General features: G+C 41.9%; 1 protein-coding gene across 1 annotated transcript in view; it reads right to left on the reverse strand.

Moving 5' to 3' along the window:
- Positions 1–16,091, reverse strand: part of GABRB1 (gamma-aminobutyric acid type A receptor subunit beta1) — a 122,383-nt gene extending 106,292 nt beyond the window's left edge. Inside the window, exons 1-3 of the mRNA XM_035550009.1 lie at positions 16,064–16,091; positions 15,899–15,990; positions 15,729–15,796 (exon numbers count right to left, since the gene is read on the reverse strand). Of these exons, the coding sequence (XP_035405902.1) occupies positions 15,729–15,796; positions 15,899–15,971 (141 nt within the window). The 5' untranslated portion in view covers positions 15,972–15,990; positions 16,064–16,091. The remainder of the gene's footprint in view (positions 1–15,728; positions 15,797–15,898; positions 15,991–16,063) is intronic.
- Positions 16,092–19,502: the final 3,411 nt, after the last annotated feature.

Below are 19,502 nucleotides of genomic sequence, written 5' to 3' on the forward strand. Positions count from 1 at the left end.
TGACCCTGTTCTCAGCTCTTTGCACAGAAGATTTTAGTGTAAATCACTTAGCTCAGTGTTGTTCAACTGCTATTCATGACACAACTTTCCAAGGTGCTGTGTATCCCTGGAATGGATGGGATGTACCAATATTTCTGCAAATGACCTCTATGAAAAAGCTAACTTGACATGGACCAAACTGGGACGGCACAACCAGAAGGCTGAGTGAATGCAGGATGTCACGTATTAAACTAGACATTGTAGCTAAGGATGCTGGTATATTTAGCTAAGATTGCTTAGACTTAAAAAAATAGGCAAGATAACAGAATTAATAAAATATAATTCATGGTATTAAAAACCAGCAGGGTTTATATTGGTGTTGGTGAGAAGGGCTTCTGATCCAACATCAATGTATAGTGAAAACCGTAACTCCAAATTGGACTACTCACATAAAGAATGACATTACTCACGAGTTGTTAACTCTTCTCTATGACCTGTGTGAAAATAAACCTAGGGAGCAGCAAAGAAGCCAACCATGCATTTCCAGTTTGCACACAGCAGATCCTTACACAGGCTGTGTACACGATGTGACAAGCTGTTTCATTAACTTTAAAATAACTAAAATGGCCACTGAGCTCAAGCATATGACATGAGAAAAATTTGTGAGAAGTGACTTATTTTAGAAGAATTACGGGATGCAAAACAAAGGACACAAAATGACTTACCCTTATCTGAAAGGAGCAGGTACTGGGAAATGTGATATAAAGCCATGAAGTGAAAGAAATAATGTCTCAGAGACAAGAGGAATCCCCTGACAGAGATATGGAAGGACTGCACAGCAATGATCCCATTTTACTTCGTGGAGTCTTTCACACTAAATAAGCACAGAAAATACCCAGTGTAGGGCAGTATCATACTCACACAGTGGATGGACTAGGTAAGAAAACTTTTTTATTTTACTATGATTTCTACCTTTTCCTCTTAACAAATGTAGCAGTTTTTGTCATGGATCTGAGCACATTGTCCTTGCTTAGGTCTTGTTACTCGTTCACTATATTTAGCAGCTACAATGCCAGTTTACTCAGTTTCTTGGATTTCTTTCCAAGTACCTGAAAATTTTCAGTTGGCACACACCAATCATAGCACCATCCATATTACCTTCTCTTGCCTTTGACCGCTCTGTATAGTAGACATGGTCAAGAGAATGAGTCTGAGGAGCTCTTCTATCTGCCAAACCACATTTAAAATCCATACAGCTTTCAGGGAACTCTAAATTACTTTGTGCAACTGCTCTGGTAATGCTTGAATCATGAGGTTAAGGACTGTTGGGGGAAAAAGTGTTCCTTCTTTTCAATTAAAGGAGTAACAGATTATAAAGCAAGAAAAAAGCTCTTTCTCTAGGTCTTCAAACTGACTAACCTTATCTTCCTGAGTTAGGGGAAATATCTGCATAGACTGTATTATAGCATTAATGGAGAGACAGAAGATCTTTCAACCAAGTTATTTAGAGGAGGAGGGAGGAAAACTTTCCTCCCTGGCACTTTAAGCAACCTGCATTACCTCCCTGGTAAGAAGACTGATACCAACTGAAGATATTCAGCACTGCCATGCTCAGATCTCATTATAGCACATCAATAGCAATATTTTGGGACCAAAGTATGTGAACTGCTCATCTATCCAGGAACTAAAGCTCAATATCCACCTTTTTGCACTATTGCATCTTCCTCCCCAAATGCCACCCTTGCAATTTCTTGCAAAAGGCATTAAGACCTTCAGGGATACATATGAAAATTTGCCAGCCTCTTTAATGATCAGCAGAGCCATCTGCTGTTGTACATTCTCTGCTGTTACATATTGTTGTCACAACCCGAAAACTGGGCAAACCTGAAATTTAATGAAATTAAATAGCCTACTTACAGAATAGCCATGCCTGTTGCTTACTTAAGAAACAAGCAGTTAGTGGCATCAAAGAGTAAATAAAAAGAAACAGTAAGTTTTGTGTTTTGATATGCCTGATTCTTCTTACAAATTAGTATTGTTATTACCTTCTCCTGTGAATCCATTCTGCAAACAATATGTACTTAAAGTGAATATGTAAGCTAAACAAATAATGAATACACAAAGTGTTCCCAAGGCAGCCCAGACCCAGGCATGTTTTGAAAGCTAATGCTGACAGAGGATGCATGGTGCTGTGAGGTATTCAGTAACTTCCCTTTATTCTTGCACTCACACTATGTTCCTCTGGAAACATACTGTACCGGGTAAAGTCTACTGTGCTGACTCAAGTTAAATTCACAGTTGCCTCTTGATATATCACAATATGTCATTCAGTAATCCCACTGAGGAAAATGTAATTACCATGCAACATCTTGTGCTGTCTTGGGACTTTCTCACTAGGTAAGTAAGAAATAAATTCCTGTCAGTACCGCAAGAATACTGTTCTAGAGATGTAGGAACAGACCAGCTGGGTCATAAGCCATGATGCTCTGTTGAAATCACTGGTCAAAGGGGATATGTTCTTTTTTAGCTACAGGCTGTATGCCTTTTCTTTTCATCTGAGTATGCAGAAGCTTGCCCACTGTCCAAATAAATGCTCATACAATGGGTTTAATTCTCATAATATCCCTGTGAGGCAGGAATGACAACAGAGAAGGGACTGAGGGCCAGAGGAATTGCTGTGTCCACAGTCTGAAATCTGTGTAAGGAACAGAAATTGACCCTATGGTTCCACCATGGACCTCACCCCTGAGCCGGTTGTCTTTTTTTCTATAATGCAAGATTTGACCACTGTAGGCACCGGTCTCCTGCTGAACACAGACCAAAATGTAAGGTTTCTGCACTGCCATCCAAAATGCTCTCTGTGCCTGTCCCAAGCTAGCTGAATTACTGACTGCCTCTTATGGAACTGTGACCTCCCCTGACAGCTTTGCTCCGCTGTTACAATGACAGTCACATTTGCCAGGACACAGAAGGATTAACATCCACATAATTCCCCAAATGGTAGACTCACCCTAATTTATTTATTTAAAGACAAATATACAAATAAAATAAAAAATCACACATCTATACAGAGAATGGAAGAGATTCTCACTTGTGACTTTTAAAGCTTACATCATGCTGATAATGTAGTTGTGGGTGTGAATAATAAAAGAATCATAGAATCATAGAATGGTTTGTGTTGGAAGGGGCCTTAAAGATCATCTAGTTCCAACCCCCCTTGCAAATAATGATCAGGTTTCCCAAAGTGCCATCCAACCTGACCTTGAACACCTCCAGGGATGGGGCATCCACAGCTTCTCTGGGCAACCTGTGCCAGTGCCTCACCACCCTCTAGGTAAAGAATTTCTTCCTTATATATAATCTAAATCTGCCCTCTTTTAGTTTAAAATCATTACCCCTTGTTCTATCACTACACTCCTGACCACGAGGCCCTCCCCAGCTTTCCTGTAGGCCCCTTTAGGCACTGGGAGGCCGTTATAAGGTCTCCCTGCAGCCTTCTCTTCTTCAGGCTGAAGAACGCCAGGTCTCTCAGCCTCTCTTCACAGAAGATGTGTTCTAGCCCTCTGATTATCCTCGTGGGCCTTCTCTGGACTTGCTCCAACAAGGTCCAAGATGCATGGTGAGTTGTTCACATTCATTTTATTTTCACTGGAGCTGGCTCAATGTAGACTAGGGAGACTGAGATCTCAGATTACTGTCAGAATAACTTCTTATACCAACATTCAAATGTTAGGTTAGGATGGATGGATGGAGCAGCAGGGAAATTTTAAAAAAGCTGCATGGAAAACCAAGCTGTCTGCAAGACAAGACTCTGAAATGACAGAGAATATATTCATAGGATGATAAAGGGTTCTTGCTTTTTCTCAATTCCTCATTTTCATTTGTTTGCATTTTGCTATTTAGATCTTCTCAGCAGCTTTAGCATAGACATTCAGCATTTTGAAAAGTTTTCCTTGATGCCTATGTTCAGGACAGTTCAGTTTGCTCTGAGTTTATGAATGCTGGGTGTTTTGCAAGAAAATGCAATTACTGCAGGAAAGTATCATCAGCCTGAGTAAGACTGGTTTGATTGCTCACTGATGTATCCTCATGGATTTCAGTGGAAACTAACCCAAGGACCAGGTAGCCTGGGTACTTTTATACTGTATGTACTCCAGAAGAGTCCTTCAGAATTGATATTCAATGGAAGAACGGCTAATAAATGAGAATCCCTTTTTCCCTACCCAGGTTTCAAATATATAATTTTTTCTTCTACAGACTGTCTATAAAAGATGATCCAAGAGCACATGGATAAAGCTAAATACTAGAATTAAAATATTTCAGTCAAAATGTATTAATTCCAAATTGACATTGATTTGCTATTGCCAAAAGTTTGTCTTGTTCTTTTTCAGAGTTCTTGAATGCTGTGGAGTGTTACGGTGATCACTTCTGTAACTGGAATGCATATGAAATACTAACTTGCCATTTGCTTGGACATAAGAGCAAAATTATGCATCCTTCTAAGTTTTGTGGATTCGTAATGCTTTCAGTTATGTACATAGGTCTGTATTTCTTTAATCCCTATCCACAATATTGTGATGAACTCTCCATCACTGTAATCATTTGGATGAGAAAAAAAAAAACATAACAACCAAACAACAACTGAGGAAGGTAGAGCTGCCTGCTTTAGTCCAAACTCCCTTTTAGTCCCACAAACATCCTTGGGAACACAGCAAACGACAAATTTATACAAAATGTCTGAGTGCATTGTATTCTTTTAGGAAAGGGGCTCTATATAGTCCTATACAAACTAACCTAAAACCATGATATTCCTGTTTTAAGTAACAGTGAAAAGAACTGTCCATCTGTCATGACAGCTGAGCTGCCGTGAGATCAGTGGGGTCCCTGCTGAGCCAGCAGTCATCTCCTGCAGGTCAGGTGCTGACGTTGTTCCCTGGACCAACAGGTTGTCAGCAGCAAGTCTTGCAATGGTTCTATGTGATCTGGAGTGCCAGGGTTGCCTGGATTTCAGAACACAAGCTGTGTAAAAGGCATTGAAGCCACCAGGTCCTGTACTAAACACATGTAATAAGCTTGCCTGAACAATACATGTCTGAATCATCTGCAGATTAATATCTAATCTTCAAAAATATATTTGTTTCCAATAAGATAGTAGCTTGATAGCTATCGTGCTGTGGAAGGAGCATAGCTATAAGCAGAAAGATTACCTAAACAGAAAAAGTGACTTGTGAACAGATAAAAAATACGTATCTATTTTCTCTTTCCTTCTCTCATTGTTTTGAGGAAAAAAAAAAAGAATTTTTATATTGGACAACTCAATGAGAAGCATTCCTAGGTCATTCCTAGGTGGCCCCCTGTCCCATGTTACCTTCTGAGAGGAGGTAGCTCTGGAGCTGTCCTGTCATTTAATTGCTTATGGCTTCTTGGCTTCTGCAGATGTGAAAAATGAGCACCTAATACCAAGGACATTGCTGGCTGCTCTGCTGCTCTTTGCCAGTGCTGCACTTACTGTTACTGCTCTCAGGTAGCTGATGAGTAGAAGAATTAATATTAATCACTTTACAAATAACTTACAACCTATTTAGCATCTATTCTTTGACAACCTGTAACTGTGAAGGCACAAAACAAACAAACAAAAAAAAAAAACAGACAAAAAAACATAAGCAGTGTTTCATAGTGGGAAGTGTAACAATACTGTACCCATGTCACATTGCAAAATGTCCAAAGACCAACACTGCCCATGGTGGTGCAGGATCATGTTGTTCTTGAGAAATCTCGACTCATACTGTGCATCCCAGAACTGCTGTCTCCTCCTAGCAGTCCCTCTCCTAGGAGCTACAACAGTATCACTTACAAAGGATACCTGTTCCAGCGAGAGATTGAACAGTCAGGGGGATGGCTGGACTAGATGATCTTGGAGGTCTTTTCCAACCTTAATGAATCTCTGATTATATGATAGATCAAACTCACAGAAGGGCAGTGGTTGGACATGGACCACATTATCCTATTATGTCTCTGGCAGTCGTATTTCCCTGGTGCTATCTAAAGGGTAGAACAGTGTAAAATTTATAATTTCTATGAGGATTATTGGGTTCTGGGAGGGAAATAGTGGAAGATTTGTGTTATGATATGTTTTCAGAATTGGCATGATAAAATACACAGACATCCCATCAGGATGATACACTCCAGCATGAAGCAAAATTTTTAGTTTCATATTTGAAATTGGCTCAATGAACTGATAATTTGATCTAGTGCAAAAATTTCCTCTGAGAGCAACTCTCTCTCTCACAGACCATTGTATTGGTGAGAAGAGCTGGGAAAATTGCTTTGAGCGAAATGGTTTCTATTTTGCTGTTCGCATTCACATTGTGTTTTCTGAATTATGCTGGTCATTGTAATCATCTGCTTTGTGCTTACTCTGAATTTCTGCTAGGAATAACTAAAACGAAAGAATGTCTTATTCCTTGAGATCTCAATAATACATGCTACTCAGGAGCTTCTGGAAAACAAAGCCATTTCTCTTGACAGTGAGAACTAAAAAGATTTCTATGCAGGATTCATTTTCAATTGATACCACAATGACACTGTATTTGCTTCCTATTAGTGCAGGAATCCACACAGCATTTAACAACCTGTGAAGTCTGTCATTGTCATTGCAGGTTTGATTCCCAGCATTTTATTGATGTTTTGCAGCTTACTCATTTTTGTTTCTAGTCAGACCTGGCACAGTGGATAAAATATATCCGTAATTTACAGGTGGCTGCTAATCCCATGTTTTGTTGCCTTCATAGGAAGCCGGTGACAAAGCTGCACACTGCCTGTGAAGTGCAATACATTTATGAAGTCTTTGAAGCTCACCTATGTCCTCTCCTTGACCAGTGCATTGGTATTCAGAGTGAATCGTTTACAAACAAATTGGTCAAAGAAAGGATAAATCAGCATGGAAGAACACAGGGGAAGGGGTATCATTCCAGGCTTGGTTATTTGCTCATGCTGAAGAGTAATTACACAGAAAATTGCAGTGAAACAAAGGTTTAAAAATGCTGTAAACTGGAGAGCTGGATTGCTCCTACAAACTGCTGAACAAACTGTTGAGCTCGTAAAACTAACATGCGCTTAATTTTACTGGTGTGAGACATTTCATCCATGAGCATACTCCTTAAAACCAGTGGGGCTACCAGCATCTGGTCCCCTTGGATGGGACCAGAGTCCTCAGTGCTTGTGGGGACTGGTGCTGCTCAAAAGCTCCTGAGACACACAAGCATGAATGCATCTACCTGCAGCTGACTGGTACTCATTTTACTTCAGCTGCAATTAAGAGGTTCTTCAGCATAAAATTATGATGGGGAATTAACTGCACTCCTCTTTTAATATGATTAAGATCCTGAACAATATTTAGACACCATGTATCTGTTTCAGCAGTTTTAAGTTTGCTATCTCTTCAGTTTTTTCTATAGACAATTTAAAAAGACACGAGTGAAATTCTTCAATCTCAGCCAAATGGATTGATGAATCTTAATGGAGAACATTTATTCCAACCTTTAATTAAATTTGGCAGTCTGAAACCATTAATCTTTGCTTTGAAACTATGCAATCTACAGTATTTAAAACCTTACAACTCACTCTTGCTATGAGGTGGATGTCTGTGTGATAATACAACTTTCTAGAAGCTGCCTTTGTGTCTTTTAGACTACCTTTTCCCTGTTCATGACATAACACAAGCAATCAAGGATTCGCCCCAGCAGAGGATGGAGCAAATCAGTGTGACACTGCTTTAGCCAAAACCAGCCTTTTACTCTTGAAAGGACATTGTCAAGCTTGATATACAAAAAAATCAAATCTACCTTCTCCAGCACATGTAAATCTTAATACAGAGCTAGTGCTTAGAGAAAGGTTGAAACAAACTGCATTATCTGGTGTTATTCCGCTAGATTATTCAGACTACTACTACAGATTTCCTTCTGAACATATGTGCAGCAGTCTTGCCTTTGTGGTATAAGTAATTTCATTTTAATACACTTTCTGGAGCACTGCCAGTGTTACAGGCAGTATTTCATGTGAGGAAAGAGGAATTCTACAAGCACAAAGGTGCACAGCTTCAGATTCAGAATTCTTTTTCTTGAAGAAAAAAAGGAGTCTTACAGAGCATTGAAGTATAAAATCTTTCTGGAAGTCATCTTGGACTCTTTCACCACCTGAGAGAAGCCCTTACAGTCCGTTTCTCAGTCTTCATTGATGTTTTAAAATACAGGTTATGTAGATATGGGGAATAAGACATCGCAGAGAACTCTTCTCAGCAGCTGCTGCTGTTTGGAATACAGCACCGCATAAAACACAGCAGCTGGGGATGCTGCTGAATGATGGAAATCCCTGGGTTTGATTTAACAGTTTCAGCTGTTGTCTCAGACTACTTGGCATCCTGAGAAAAGGAGCAAGTCTTTTTGGTGCTACCTGAGGGTGAAGATCTTTTCACACCTCAGGGAGAACTGGTGGTGTGACTGTTCCTTCTTCTGGGTGCACGGCTTTAACTCCAGGTCTTTCCTGAACTGCAGTTGGAAGAGAATTTACGAAAACAGCCTAGAAGAATTACAAAAAACTCTTCAGGCATAAAGTACGAAGTAAAGCCAATAAAAAAAAATCACTAAGTTTTGCAGCCATTTGAAAAGCGTCCCTTAAATCTCCTTATGAAGACAAATGTTCACTGTGGGAGTTTCTGATATTCTCACCTTTCCAGATTCAGAAATAAAAAGGCAATGAAAATGGGGAAAATAAAAATACAAACTTTTAATTAAGCCCCCTGCCCTGTCCTACCTACCTGCCTACACAACCACACCCACTCACACAAAAAGAAACATTTTTCACGTTCCTGGAAAAACTCTGAATTTTATGGAGGTATTTTTCTCTTTTTGGAAAAAGGATAATTTTGGGGAATGGGTCCTTTGTGTGAATTGTTGACCATTCTGTTGCTAAAGAATCATTTGGGACCCTGAATGTTCTCAAAATGTTTGTGCTACTGAACTGTGGGGTTTGTACAGGCTAACAGACCCCCAGTCTGGAAGTTTTCAGTGGTCACAGCACAGGCACATTGTTTGATGCAGATGCACAAAACAGGGCATGCTTGGCAAAACCCTGGATTTTTTCATCCACATAACTGGAAGTCACATCTCATTGCAGGTCCCATTATGATAGGATTAACTGTAGATTTCAGGAAACAAACCTGGCAGAAGTGTTTGGGGGAATGATTAAGAAATCATGTGGTCCTTTCCTCTCCAGGTATTTCTGACAGTTCATCTCAGTAATAGCACTGTATTTCAGACTTATTGTTTATTTTATTTTATTTTATTTTATTTTATTTTATTTTATTTTATTTTTTATTCCAGGCTCGGGAGAAACAAGAAGGAAAGAAGCAGTTTACTAAAAAATGTTAAAAAACTGTGTTGTATGGCTGTATTCTTGAAATACGTTTTAAACAAACGGGAAGTGTGACCATCTTATCTTTTGTCTTCACAAATGCAGGCTCCACATGAGTTACATCATCTGGCTGGACTACAGATGTGTCAGGATGCCTTGTGGCATCAAGTGTAAAATCAGGGCTAAAAGATGATGTACATGGGTCAGAACTGAGTTTATCAGCCCTTGAGAAATGCTAGGAAGTAAGGGTAAGCCACCTACAGTGGCCAGAGAGAGAAACAATTGAGGGAGATGGGAGAGTTGCCCATCTAATAATAAAAGAATCACTTCTTTTCTATGAAGGGCATTAATAGCTTGTTTGTTTAAACCTTGAAATAAGGGAACTTGTGAAGTATTATGCCCATCAGGCTAAAAAGAGAACTTGGAATACTTGCTTGAAGCTGGTCTCAGTTGAGTTTGATTTTCAAAAAAAATGAAGATTTATCTTTTCTGGGTCATATGAAACAACATTTAAGTTATCACTTTACCCGTTCTGTCTACTTGTTAATTTTGTTGAAGGACCACTTATTCCTGTATTCAAATGAAAAATAACCCAGCAAAACATCCAATAACATGACCCAGCTACTTAACCTCAAGCTGCCTATTTCTACATTCATTCCATGTTTCACTGTTAATACAATTACTCCTGCTCGGAACAGACAGTGATGAAATGATCTGACCTTTATGTATTATTACTTGATTAGTTTTTCTTTATTTGCAGGAAAAAATAAAATCAGTTGCTGAATGTTTCTATTAATATTCATTTCAAGTCCTCTGCATGTCCTTCATGCTTTTCAAGAGAGTTGCTATATAACAGAAAAGTACTTCTCCCTTCTTCTTCTGCACTACAGCTAGGCTAATTTTCATTAAGAATTGTTGAGTTCTATGCCATTTTTCAAAATCAGTTTAATCTCTATAAGAATCTTCAGGCAAATATATTTAGACTGAGGAACTGTATTTATTGTCATTGTGACTACCCTGATCATTTCTGTTGCCTTACGGGCTGAGCTGAAGGAATTTGACTTTCTAGTTCTCCAGGTACCAGACTTAAGATTCAAATAAAGGAGACTTGGCTGCTGTGATGCAAAGAGCTATGGAAATGGGGTTCTTGATGCTAATTTGGGTCCTAAACTCTCCACAAGAGAGCTGAATTCCTATACTGACATTCACAATAGCCAACACGCTGCTTTCTCAGACACTTAACCCAGCCAATCAACTGAGGGACAAGATGATGTGTGAAACTCTGGCAAAGTCTATAAACACAGCTTAACCTGCAAAAAGTGTCTTAAGATAGCCTGCACCCATACATGTAAGTCTCTCTATTGTTCCTAAAGTTGGGATCTAATGCATGAGCGCTGGCTGGCCAGGAATAATGGGTAAACTTCTAGTGGTTCTAAACCTTACCCAGCTTGAGGCTTTAAACCCCAGCACTGCCTGGGACCAACAGCCCTGGGAGGGCTGAAATTGGGGCTTGGGCTGTGGGCACAGAGCTACGGTATATTTCACTCGAATGCCTTGATTTCTCTCTTTACTAATACAAAACATGAATTTATCCTCAGCAAAATAATACTGAGGATTTACTACAATATGGTAACATGGTGATATACATAATTGTGTCTGAGAATATACAGTGAAAAATGAAAAGATGGAATTACCTTGAAAATTGTCCACTGTATAAACGGTTGTGCTGCACATTAATGAATATCTTTCTGGGAGCTGTTGTGCATTTTGTTGTAAATGTGCCATAATGCATTTGCTGCTATGGTGGCAACGTGTGATGCAAAACAACTATGAAAAAAATCCTTCAGACAGTGAACTGTTTATAAGCCTCCAAGGTAGCATATCTATAACCTCCTGGTATGTTGGAGGGTGAACTTCTCTTGGATTTAATTTCTAATGTACACTAGTGTTTCAGTGGTAGGCCTCGGAGCAATGACAAAGGCTGCAAGAAAAAAGAGAAGCATTACATTGCTTCCAGGAAAAGTGAAGTAAGTGTGGTAGAAAATAATGTCTGATTACATGGGCTGTGGAGTGTTAGTGCTGTGGGAGATGCTTCGTCCTCCAAACCCACTGCAGTCATGCAGTCATGACAACGTGAGGAATCATACATGACACACGGGTCTACTCTGTGCCACAACTGCGTGACTTTAGCATTGAGCATAAGCCAAGGTGTCAAAAATACACCAGAAGATAATGTCTATTTCTAGGTCTAGTTTTTTATGTATAATCATAACAGTGAAAAGATAAAAGGACAGAATACAAAAGGGAGGTATAGCATGAAACAGATTAAAAAAAATCTACATAGTTGGCTTATTTATTTATCATTTTCCCAAAGGGTGCAAATATGAGTGGTTTAAGCTAACTAAATTCTTTCTGGGCCAAGAATGTTTTCCAACAGGTTGGTATGTTGACAGCATAAGAGGTAGACTTCTTAAGGAGAAACCCTGGGAAGAAGATAGTGATTTCTGAACAGTGAGCAAAGATGAGATCCTACTTTTCTGCAAGATTTGTGACTTGTTTGGGAGAAAAACAGTAAAACGGACTTTGGTTGTGGAGAAACTAAAGAATTATACCTCTCCTGCCAAAGAACAATGAAACTTTCTTTCCTTCCTTCTTGCTGGGACATAAAACCTGCAATCTGGTACCACATAAACGAAATCTGCATCATCAGTGTAAAATCAGTATGGCACTTCAGGAACAAAAATGAACCAATGGGCTTATTTTTTGTGTCTCTCAACTGCTCTATAAAAGGGTCTTTAATGTGTGCATTGGTTTTCAAAGCTTTACAGCACATAACACAAATCAAAGCTTTTCAGCACATACTTTTTCTCTATTATAAAGGTTTGACTACCTGCTCAGTAGGAAAAACATATTAGAGAGAAAATTGTCATGTATTGCATGTGCACTTTTTTTTTAGGAGTCCAGTTACTTCTCAACTCTTTCCTTGTAGATATAGCAATATGTCATATGCTTGCTTGCCCCGAAGCTTGACGGTAACTACCATGAATCATACTACCCATGTTCATTCTTGATGTACAATCAGCACCTTCTGTTAATCAGGTAAAGGTATCATGGTAAAGCAGACAATTCACGTCACAGAAACTTAATAGATTTAGTCATAGCATGGTTCTTAATGAACTCTTTATATTCATGTAAATGTCTAATATACTTCTAAAGAAACTCTGTCATGGATGAAAATTAGCTGAACAGTCATTAACTGAGACAACGCAGAAGAGTCACCTTGTACCTTTGGAAGTGAATGCTTTGTAAATTCCAATTACTGTAGCAAGGATGTGAAAATCTGATGGAAACAGATTAAAACTTATGGTGTATTAGGAAGAAGGTATGATTAGAACAGGGCAACGGTCATTACAACGTTTACATTCTACTTCTGCTTGTTCAATGTATGACAAGCTCTTCAGCTTATTACCTGCAAAAATCAATACACGACAACGTATCCGATGCCAAACATAGGTGTCATGAGAATGACTGCTTCAATTAATCTTTCTGTAAAAGTTGCTATGGCAGCTCAGTACAGTATTGTTGAACTACCAAACAGTTATAAAACAATGCAGTTTAACGAGCTGAACAGATGAAGCCTGAGTACTTAGGGGAAATTGCAAGAATGGTTGACTTCAAGGCTTTGTGAGTTTTTAGTAATTAATTGAGTATATTCATAATAACCTAGCATATTTGAAGAAGCCATGACAAGTAAACAAGCTGCTTGAGCAGACAGTTATTATGGATGGTTTTCACAGAATTCACAATTGTTCTGTTGTTTATATCTCAACTTTTTTCCCTGATGACTGGATTTACTCAGACATACAAATCTGCCTGTTAACTTGGTGGACAGCCTACAGCCGGGACAAATTCTCATCTAACACACTGAAGGAGTACAGAGATATAAAAAAACAAAACCAACCAACCAACCAACCAAACAAAAAGAACTTTACTCATATTTAAGCACTGAAACTGAAATAGAAAGTTTAACCTCACCAGTGGGTACCAAGATTTGGAATAGCTGCTTCTGCCATTCTGGAAATAAGGTTTCACATTCCTGAGGAGAGCCAAGGGATGAGAGAACTGCCTCCATTCCTCCTAGGTGAGACTGACTGAATAGAATGGTACCTCTTACCCCTCTTACTAAGGAGAGAAAAAAAAATCTACAAGACATGAGTTTAAAAGGAAAGATGAAAAGCTAAAAGATTCACAGGTTGCTGCAACCCTTCTCTTTTCTCAGAAAAAAAATAATACTAGAATAAGGCATTATGTCACTAGGCAGGAATGTTACTCTTAAGCTGACATAGCAATCCCCTAATTTCTGCAATGATGGATGAGGTTACTGATCATTGCCCAAAAAAAGGCTATACAATGGTCTCTGACAAGACAATAAAGACCTTGTGACAAAGAACACTGTAGACATGGTATGAATGTAGTACAGGTGATATGGGTGAGCGCTTTCACACTGATTTCAAATGGGGACTGTTTTTTTCCCATATTTTACCTTAAGGTACCAGTTTTTGGCTATACCTGGGAATGGTTGCTTCATTCCACTGTGAAGATGCGTCATTTTAAGAAATTAAAACATCTTGTCACTTTTTTGACCAGCCTTAGTCAAGCGCCACCCCCCCCAACCCAGCACGTGGTGAGTTGCCAAATCCATCTAGCATGCAAATTCACTTGATTAGAAACTAGAAGGTTCAAATTACACTTTACCACGGGCTGTGCAAGAACTGGAAGGGTGCGGGAAGTTGCATGTTAGATCCGTCAGAGCTAGGCAGAAATGCTGCAAGCCAATGCAATGCAATGCAATGCAAACCACAATGCAATCCAATGCAATTAATACCAATGCAATTAATCCAATGCAATTAATGCACTTCTTCTGGAAACTGTCACATCCACTCCCCTTTGAATTAACAGGATTTCAGGTGTTGAAACTTCGTGAGATATATTCTGGACCTTTCAGAGAAGGTATTTTGGTGATGATGTTTGTGGTATTTGGCTTTTCCAGGGCACATTGCTTTGTAGAAGCAGTGATCCTGCTACAGGGTGGTAGAAACAGTTTGGAGATAATCTATTCTTTGACTATTTTGATATAGAGAAGATCTATGCTCTGCTTTCTCTGCCTCATCTGCACAGTCCCTATTGTGTCCTCCCTGAAAGTACAAAGCAGCAACAGGAACTCCAGGAGCTGAAACTTGAGACTGGTATGCTACATGCAAAGTGACAAATATCCTTTCCTCCCAACTCTCCTAGGCGCGATCCTAACAAATATAGCAGTTACATGCAAATAGGAACTGTGCTTGTACAGCAAACAACAGAAAAAAGTAAATATGAAGAGGGAAACAAACTCTCTTCATCAGTTTTGAGTGACAACTATTAACTGTAATATACAAGGGAAAAAAAAACACAAGTAAATTACTTTGAATGGACAAATATCTTTTTTTTTTTTTTAGTGAAATAAACTGCTGATCAGTATGGAAATGCAAGGTTTTAAGCTTCTTTTAGCCAAATAAGCATTCCCCTATGTAAACAACGCATCTTAGAATTTCATGAGACCCAGTACAAGAAAAGACAGTGAGAGCAAAATGCCTGGGGTGCATGCTAATCCAGCATGATTCTGTAAAATGTTCAAAGTTGTACCTGATTTTTCAGTTTCTTCTGGGAAAAGACTGTCAAACGAGGCAAGCAGTGTACAGACATTTTTTTTTTCTTCGAGCCTGCATGTCTAGCAGCGCTCCTTTCAGCGGCAGAACTGAAATCAAATGCCATACGTTTCCCACCTGTAGCTTGGGGACTTTTCTAATTTTGATAGCTGGATAGGGAACATCCTCATGTATTTAATCTACAATACTTTTTTCTTCTACAGGAATGAGTGATTTGTAGAAGCTGCACATTCTTTACTTTTTGACGCTTTTATTCAATGCCTTTAGCTTGCAGTATGAGTTGTCTAACTTTAAATCATTTGACATTTAAAAAAAAAATCACACAAATCTGTCATGTGCCGCTACAGCTAAGGCAAACCCAACGTTTCCGATGACAGCTGCTGACACTGTAAAGAGCAAAACAGCGCAAGCAAAACCCAGAACCTCAAACCTGTAGCAGGCATGCTGAGCAAGGCAGCGAGCGCTTCTGGAGCGCTACATGCGAACGTTGTGCCAAGAGCACGGATAACTTTTCCTTGTACCCCCGACGTGCCCGGCTGCTTTGCAGGATTTGCTCTCCCTCTCCCTCGGGCACAGCCCCCTGTGGGTGCAGGTGCCGACCCGGCGGCGAGTGGTCGCCCTTGGCTCACTCACCATGTTGACTTCGGACACCACGTCGATGCTGGCGATCTCTATCCGCATGCCCACACCGACGGGCGGCCCTGCGGGGAAGGGAGAAGGGAGCGAAGGGGATGCGGGAGCCCGGGTTAGGCGAGGGGAGCCCGGGCAGCGGGGCCGGGGCGCAGGGAGCGCGGGCGGCTCACCTCCGAAGTCGGGCCTGAGGCGGATGTCGTAGCCGTGCAGCAGCCCGTCCACGGTCTCCTTCACGTAGGACATGTTGCTGGGCTCGTCGGCGCTGCGGGAAGGAGCACAGCCGCGTTAAGAGAGGCGGCCGGCGGCCCCTTCGCCCGCTCCCCTCCGCCGCTCACCTGCGCGCCGCGCACGCCACGGCCAGCACCAGCACCAGCACCAGCGGCTGCCACAGGGCCCGCGGGCCGCCCCGCCTCACCGCCCTCATCCCGGCCCCAGCAGCTCCCCTGCCACCGCCGCCTTGCCGGGGGCCGAGCCGCGGGCTGCAACTTGGCGCGGAGCGGAGCGGAGCGGAGCACCAAGTCCCGCCGGCCCAACGCATGCGCGGAGCCCCCGGCCGCCCCGATGCCCGTCATGGGGGCCGCCGGCACGGCGGAGCCGGAGCGGGGCTGGCTGCCCGCTGAGGAGGATCGAGTCCGGCGGGGGTCCCAGAGCGGCCGCCACGCGTGGTCGCCCACCCCCGGGGGAAGGGGAGGTGGGCTCGGGGGTCTGCGTGGGCAGCCGCAGCGAGAGGGAGCGGGGAGGGCAGTTCTGTGGAGAGCTCACTGTGATGCTAAGGTGACACGAGAGGTGACATGAAAGGTGACACGAAAGGCTGTCAGTGCATCCGAAAGGAATTATATGGCAGGGTGATGCGCATACTTCACCTATTTGTGAGGGCTGGAGTCGTAGTTACACATCTGTCTCCCTTTGCTTCGTGATACCTGTCATTGGAGTGGTCCCCCCGAAGTACCAAGAGTGGCATATGCAGTCGGTCGCAACATGTTTTGAGTTGATCTTTTTCAGCCGAAGTCATTGATCTTGTGTTTTTCAAAAGATGTGTGAACCTATGACCTTGTGTACCCTTGCTTCTCGCAAGTGATATGACACACTGGGTAACTGGCGTCCAGCGGGCACTCAGTGCCCTTGCCGGTGCTGTTCCATTTCCCTGCACAGCAGCTCAGCAGAGATAACATTTATCCCTTTCCAATTCTACCCCTTTCATCTGTGCACTAGGCAGCCCGGTGCTCAGTAACCTGGGAATATGTATTCCACGTTTGTGAGGCTCCTACGTTGTCACACAGACTTACTTCTGCAGAAAGACAGATATTGGTGATGCTCTTGTGGTTGAAATATGCCACGATATTAGGAAAATGTAGGCATATTGAAATACAGAGTTTGTGAAATAAAATCTAGTGTTCTATGAAAATTTGTTACTTGGGAAGGAGCACAACATGCTTCCTGTAAGACTGCCACAGGAGCATTTTACCCTCACAGCTGCTTCTCAAAACCATGACAGTACAAGTTTGTGAAAATACATATTTTACTCTTGGCTTATTGCAGGTGTAATGAGTATTTTCAGTTGGCTTTCAGGTCTTCTACACTGAACGTATCATTCTTTTCCTCTCTTTTTTTAGTCCTTAGTTTCTGAAAAATATGATCTCCCAGCTCAACTTGTACTTTGACATTGCTGTTTTGAAAGAGTTTAAAATTTTCTAATCAGGAGTAACATATTTTAGTAGTGTTCAAGAATAATTGGTGCTGCTGGAATAGATAGCACTTCAATAAATAAATAAATAATCTGCCCATAGACACGTACCAAAAGGTATCTTTTTTATGCAGTTACATCAAACATAATCATAACAAAGTTACCTGGCTCCTTTGAAGTACCAAATGAGGATTTTCCATGGGACTTGAGAATCCTTTTTTACTTCTTGATGGTTTGCTGTTGAAAATAATTTTAACTTTGTCATAAGCCATGAAAAAGTCAGAAATGCCTGTATAAAAGGGAGACTGCTGCTCTGTTTGGTTTTCCAAAATCTGTCATAAGGCATGAGCACAGGAATTTATTCTATATGAATTCTTTCTTCTCTGTAAATTTCAAGGCAGCCATACTCAGACTAGCAGTAGTCTAGACTGAATGCCTGTTAGTGGTTGAAATGTGTTAGGTGTGCGTCTGGAGCTTATCTTGGGACATCTGTGCTCTAAACTGGGATCTTGAAACAACTGCAAATATCCTGCTGAGTGGACAGAATGCTGGAAAGATCCCCTAGTGGTTGGGGGTTGAGAACAAAGAGGTTTATGTGGGACTTTGAATAAACACACAACAGAGGAGCTGCATGGCGTTGCAGGGGCAGTTAGAAGGATTCCTTTTGCCCCTTGGGGTGGATCATGGCAACGTGATGGGGACCTGCCTTTTGAATGCTTCCGTGCTGTTCCCTCGGGTCCTGTTGCTGTCCCCAGAGAGCAGAGCTCAGCACCTGCCCCTCCGCTCCACTTGTGAGGAAGCTGCAGGCCACCACTAGGCCTACTCTCAGCCTGCTCTGCTCTGGGCTGCACAAACCAAGTAACCTCAACTGCTCCTCGTACGTCTTGCCCTCTAGACACTTCACCATCTTTGTAGCCCTCCTTTGGACACACTCTTACCGTTTTATGTCCTTTTTATATTGTGGTGCCCCAAACTGCACACAGTGCTCGAGGTGAGGCTGCACCAGCGCAGAGCACAGCAGGACAATCCCTTCCCTTTCCCAGATGGCAGTGCTGGGCCTGATGCGCCCCAGGGTAAGGTTGGCCCTCCTGGCTGCCAGGGCACACTGATGGCTCTCATTCAACTTGCTGTTGACCAAAACCCCCAAAACCCTTTCTGCGGGGCTGCTATCCAGCCTTTTGTCCCCGAGTCTGTATGTATAGCCAGGGTTGTTCCATTCCAGGTGCAGAACCCAGCACTTGCTCTTCATGTGGATGGTGATTGCCCAGCCCTCTAATTGGTCAAAATCTCTCGGCAACGTCTTCTGCCAGTGACACCAGCTGTGTATTGATCAGCTGGGCCTGCCTATTCCTCTAAATATTGTTCCGGCTACTGCAAGGATAGAGGAAAACCCTACCTGTGCACTTCATCCTTTAACCAATTGCCCCAATACTCTGAAGTCCCTTTTCATTGCCTTTGGACTTCTCTTGGCTACTGCATTCCTGCTGACATCAAAAAACAATAATGGACAGTAATCAGAGGGCGTACCAGACTTTTCTAGTAACATCTCTCACCCGGGCCCCAGGGAGGCAGCAGACATCCCTATGGGTTGGGTCTGATCGGCATATCAGGCCCTCTGTTCCCCTCAGAAGGGAGTCACCTATGACAACAACCTTTTTTCTTTTTTTTTCTTTTTTTTTGTGATGGAGGTGGTCATGGTACAGGGGGTAGGCTAGTTGCCTTAGGCAGCCCCTCCAACCTGGATGGACCTTCATCCACATCGTTGTGTGCCTGTCCATCAAGCTCCGCAGCCTAGTAGGTGTTATGTAAGGGCACCTGGGAAGGTGAAGTGGGCAGGAAGGGGATTTGTCTTCTGCCCCGAGCAGAAACCTGCTTCTATTCCCCCTAGTCTCTTTGGTCCCCTCCTTCTGCCAGGTCCTGAGAGGGCAGGGAATCCTTCGTTTCCTGTGTTGTGGCTGGCTGATGCATCTGTCCCAGGGACAGTAGAATACGATTCCACCAGTTGGTCTACTTCTCTGACTTCCTGATGCTCCCAGCCTGCCCACCTCCTCCCCAATTAATGATAATTAATGATAATTTACTTCTAATGA

Source organism: Cygnus atratus, chromosome 4, assembly GCF_013377495.2.
Source record: "Cygnus atratus isolate AKBS03 ecotype Queensland, Australia chromosome 4, CAtr_DNAZoo_HiC_assembly, whole genome shotgun sequence".
NCBI lineage: Eukaryota > Metazoa > Chordata > Aves > Anseriformes > Anatidae > Cygnus > Cygnus atratus.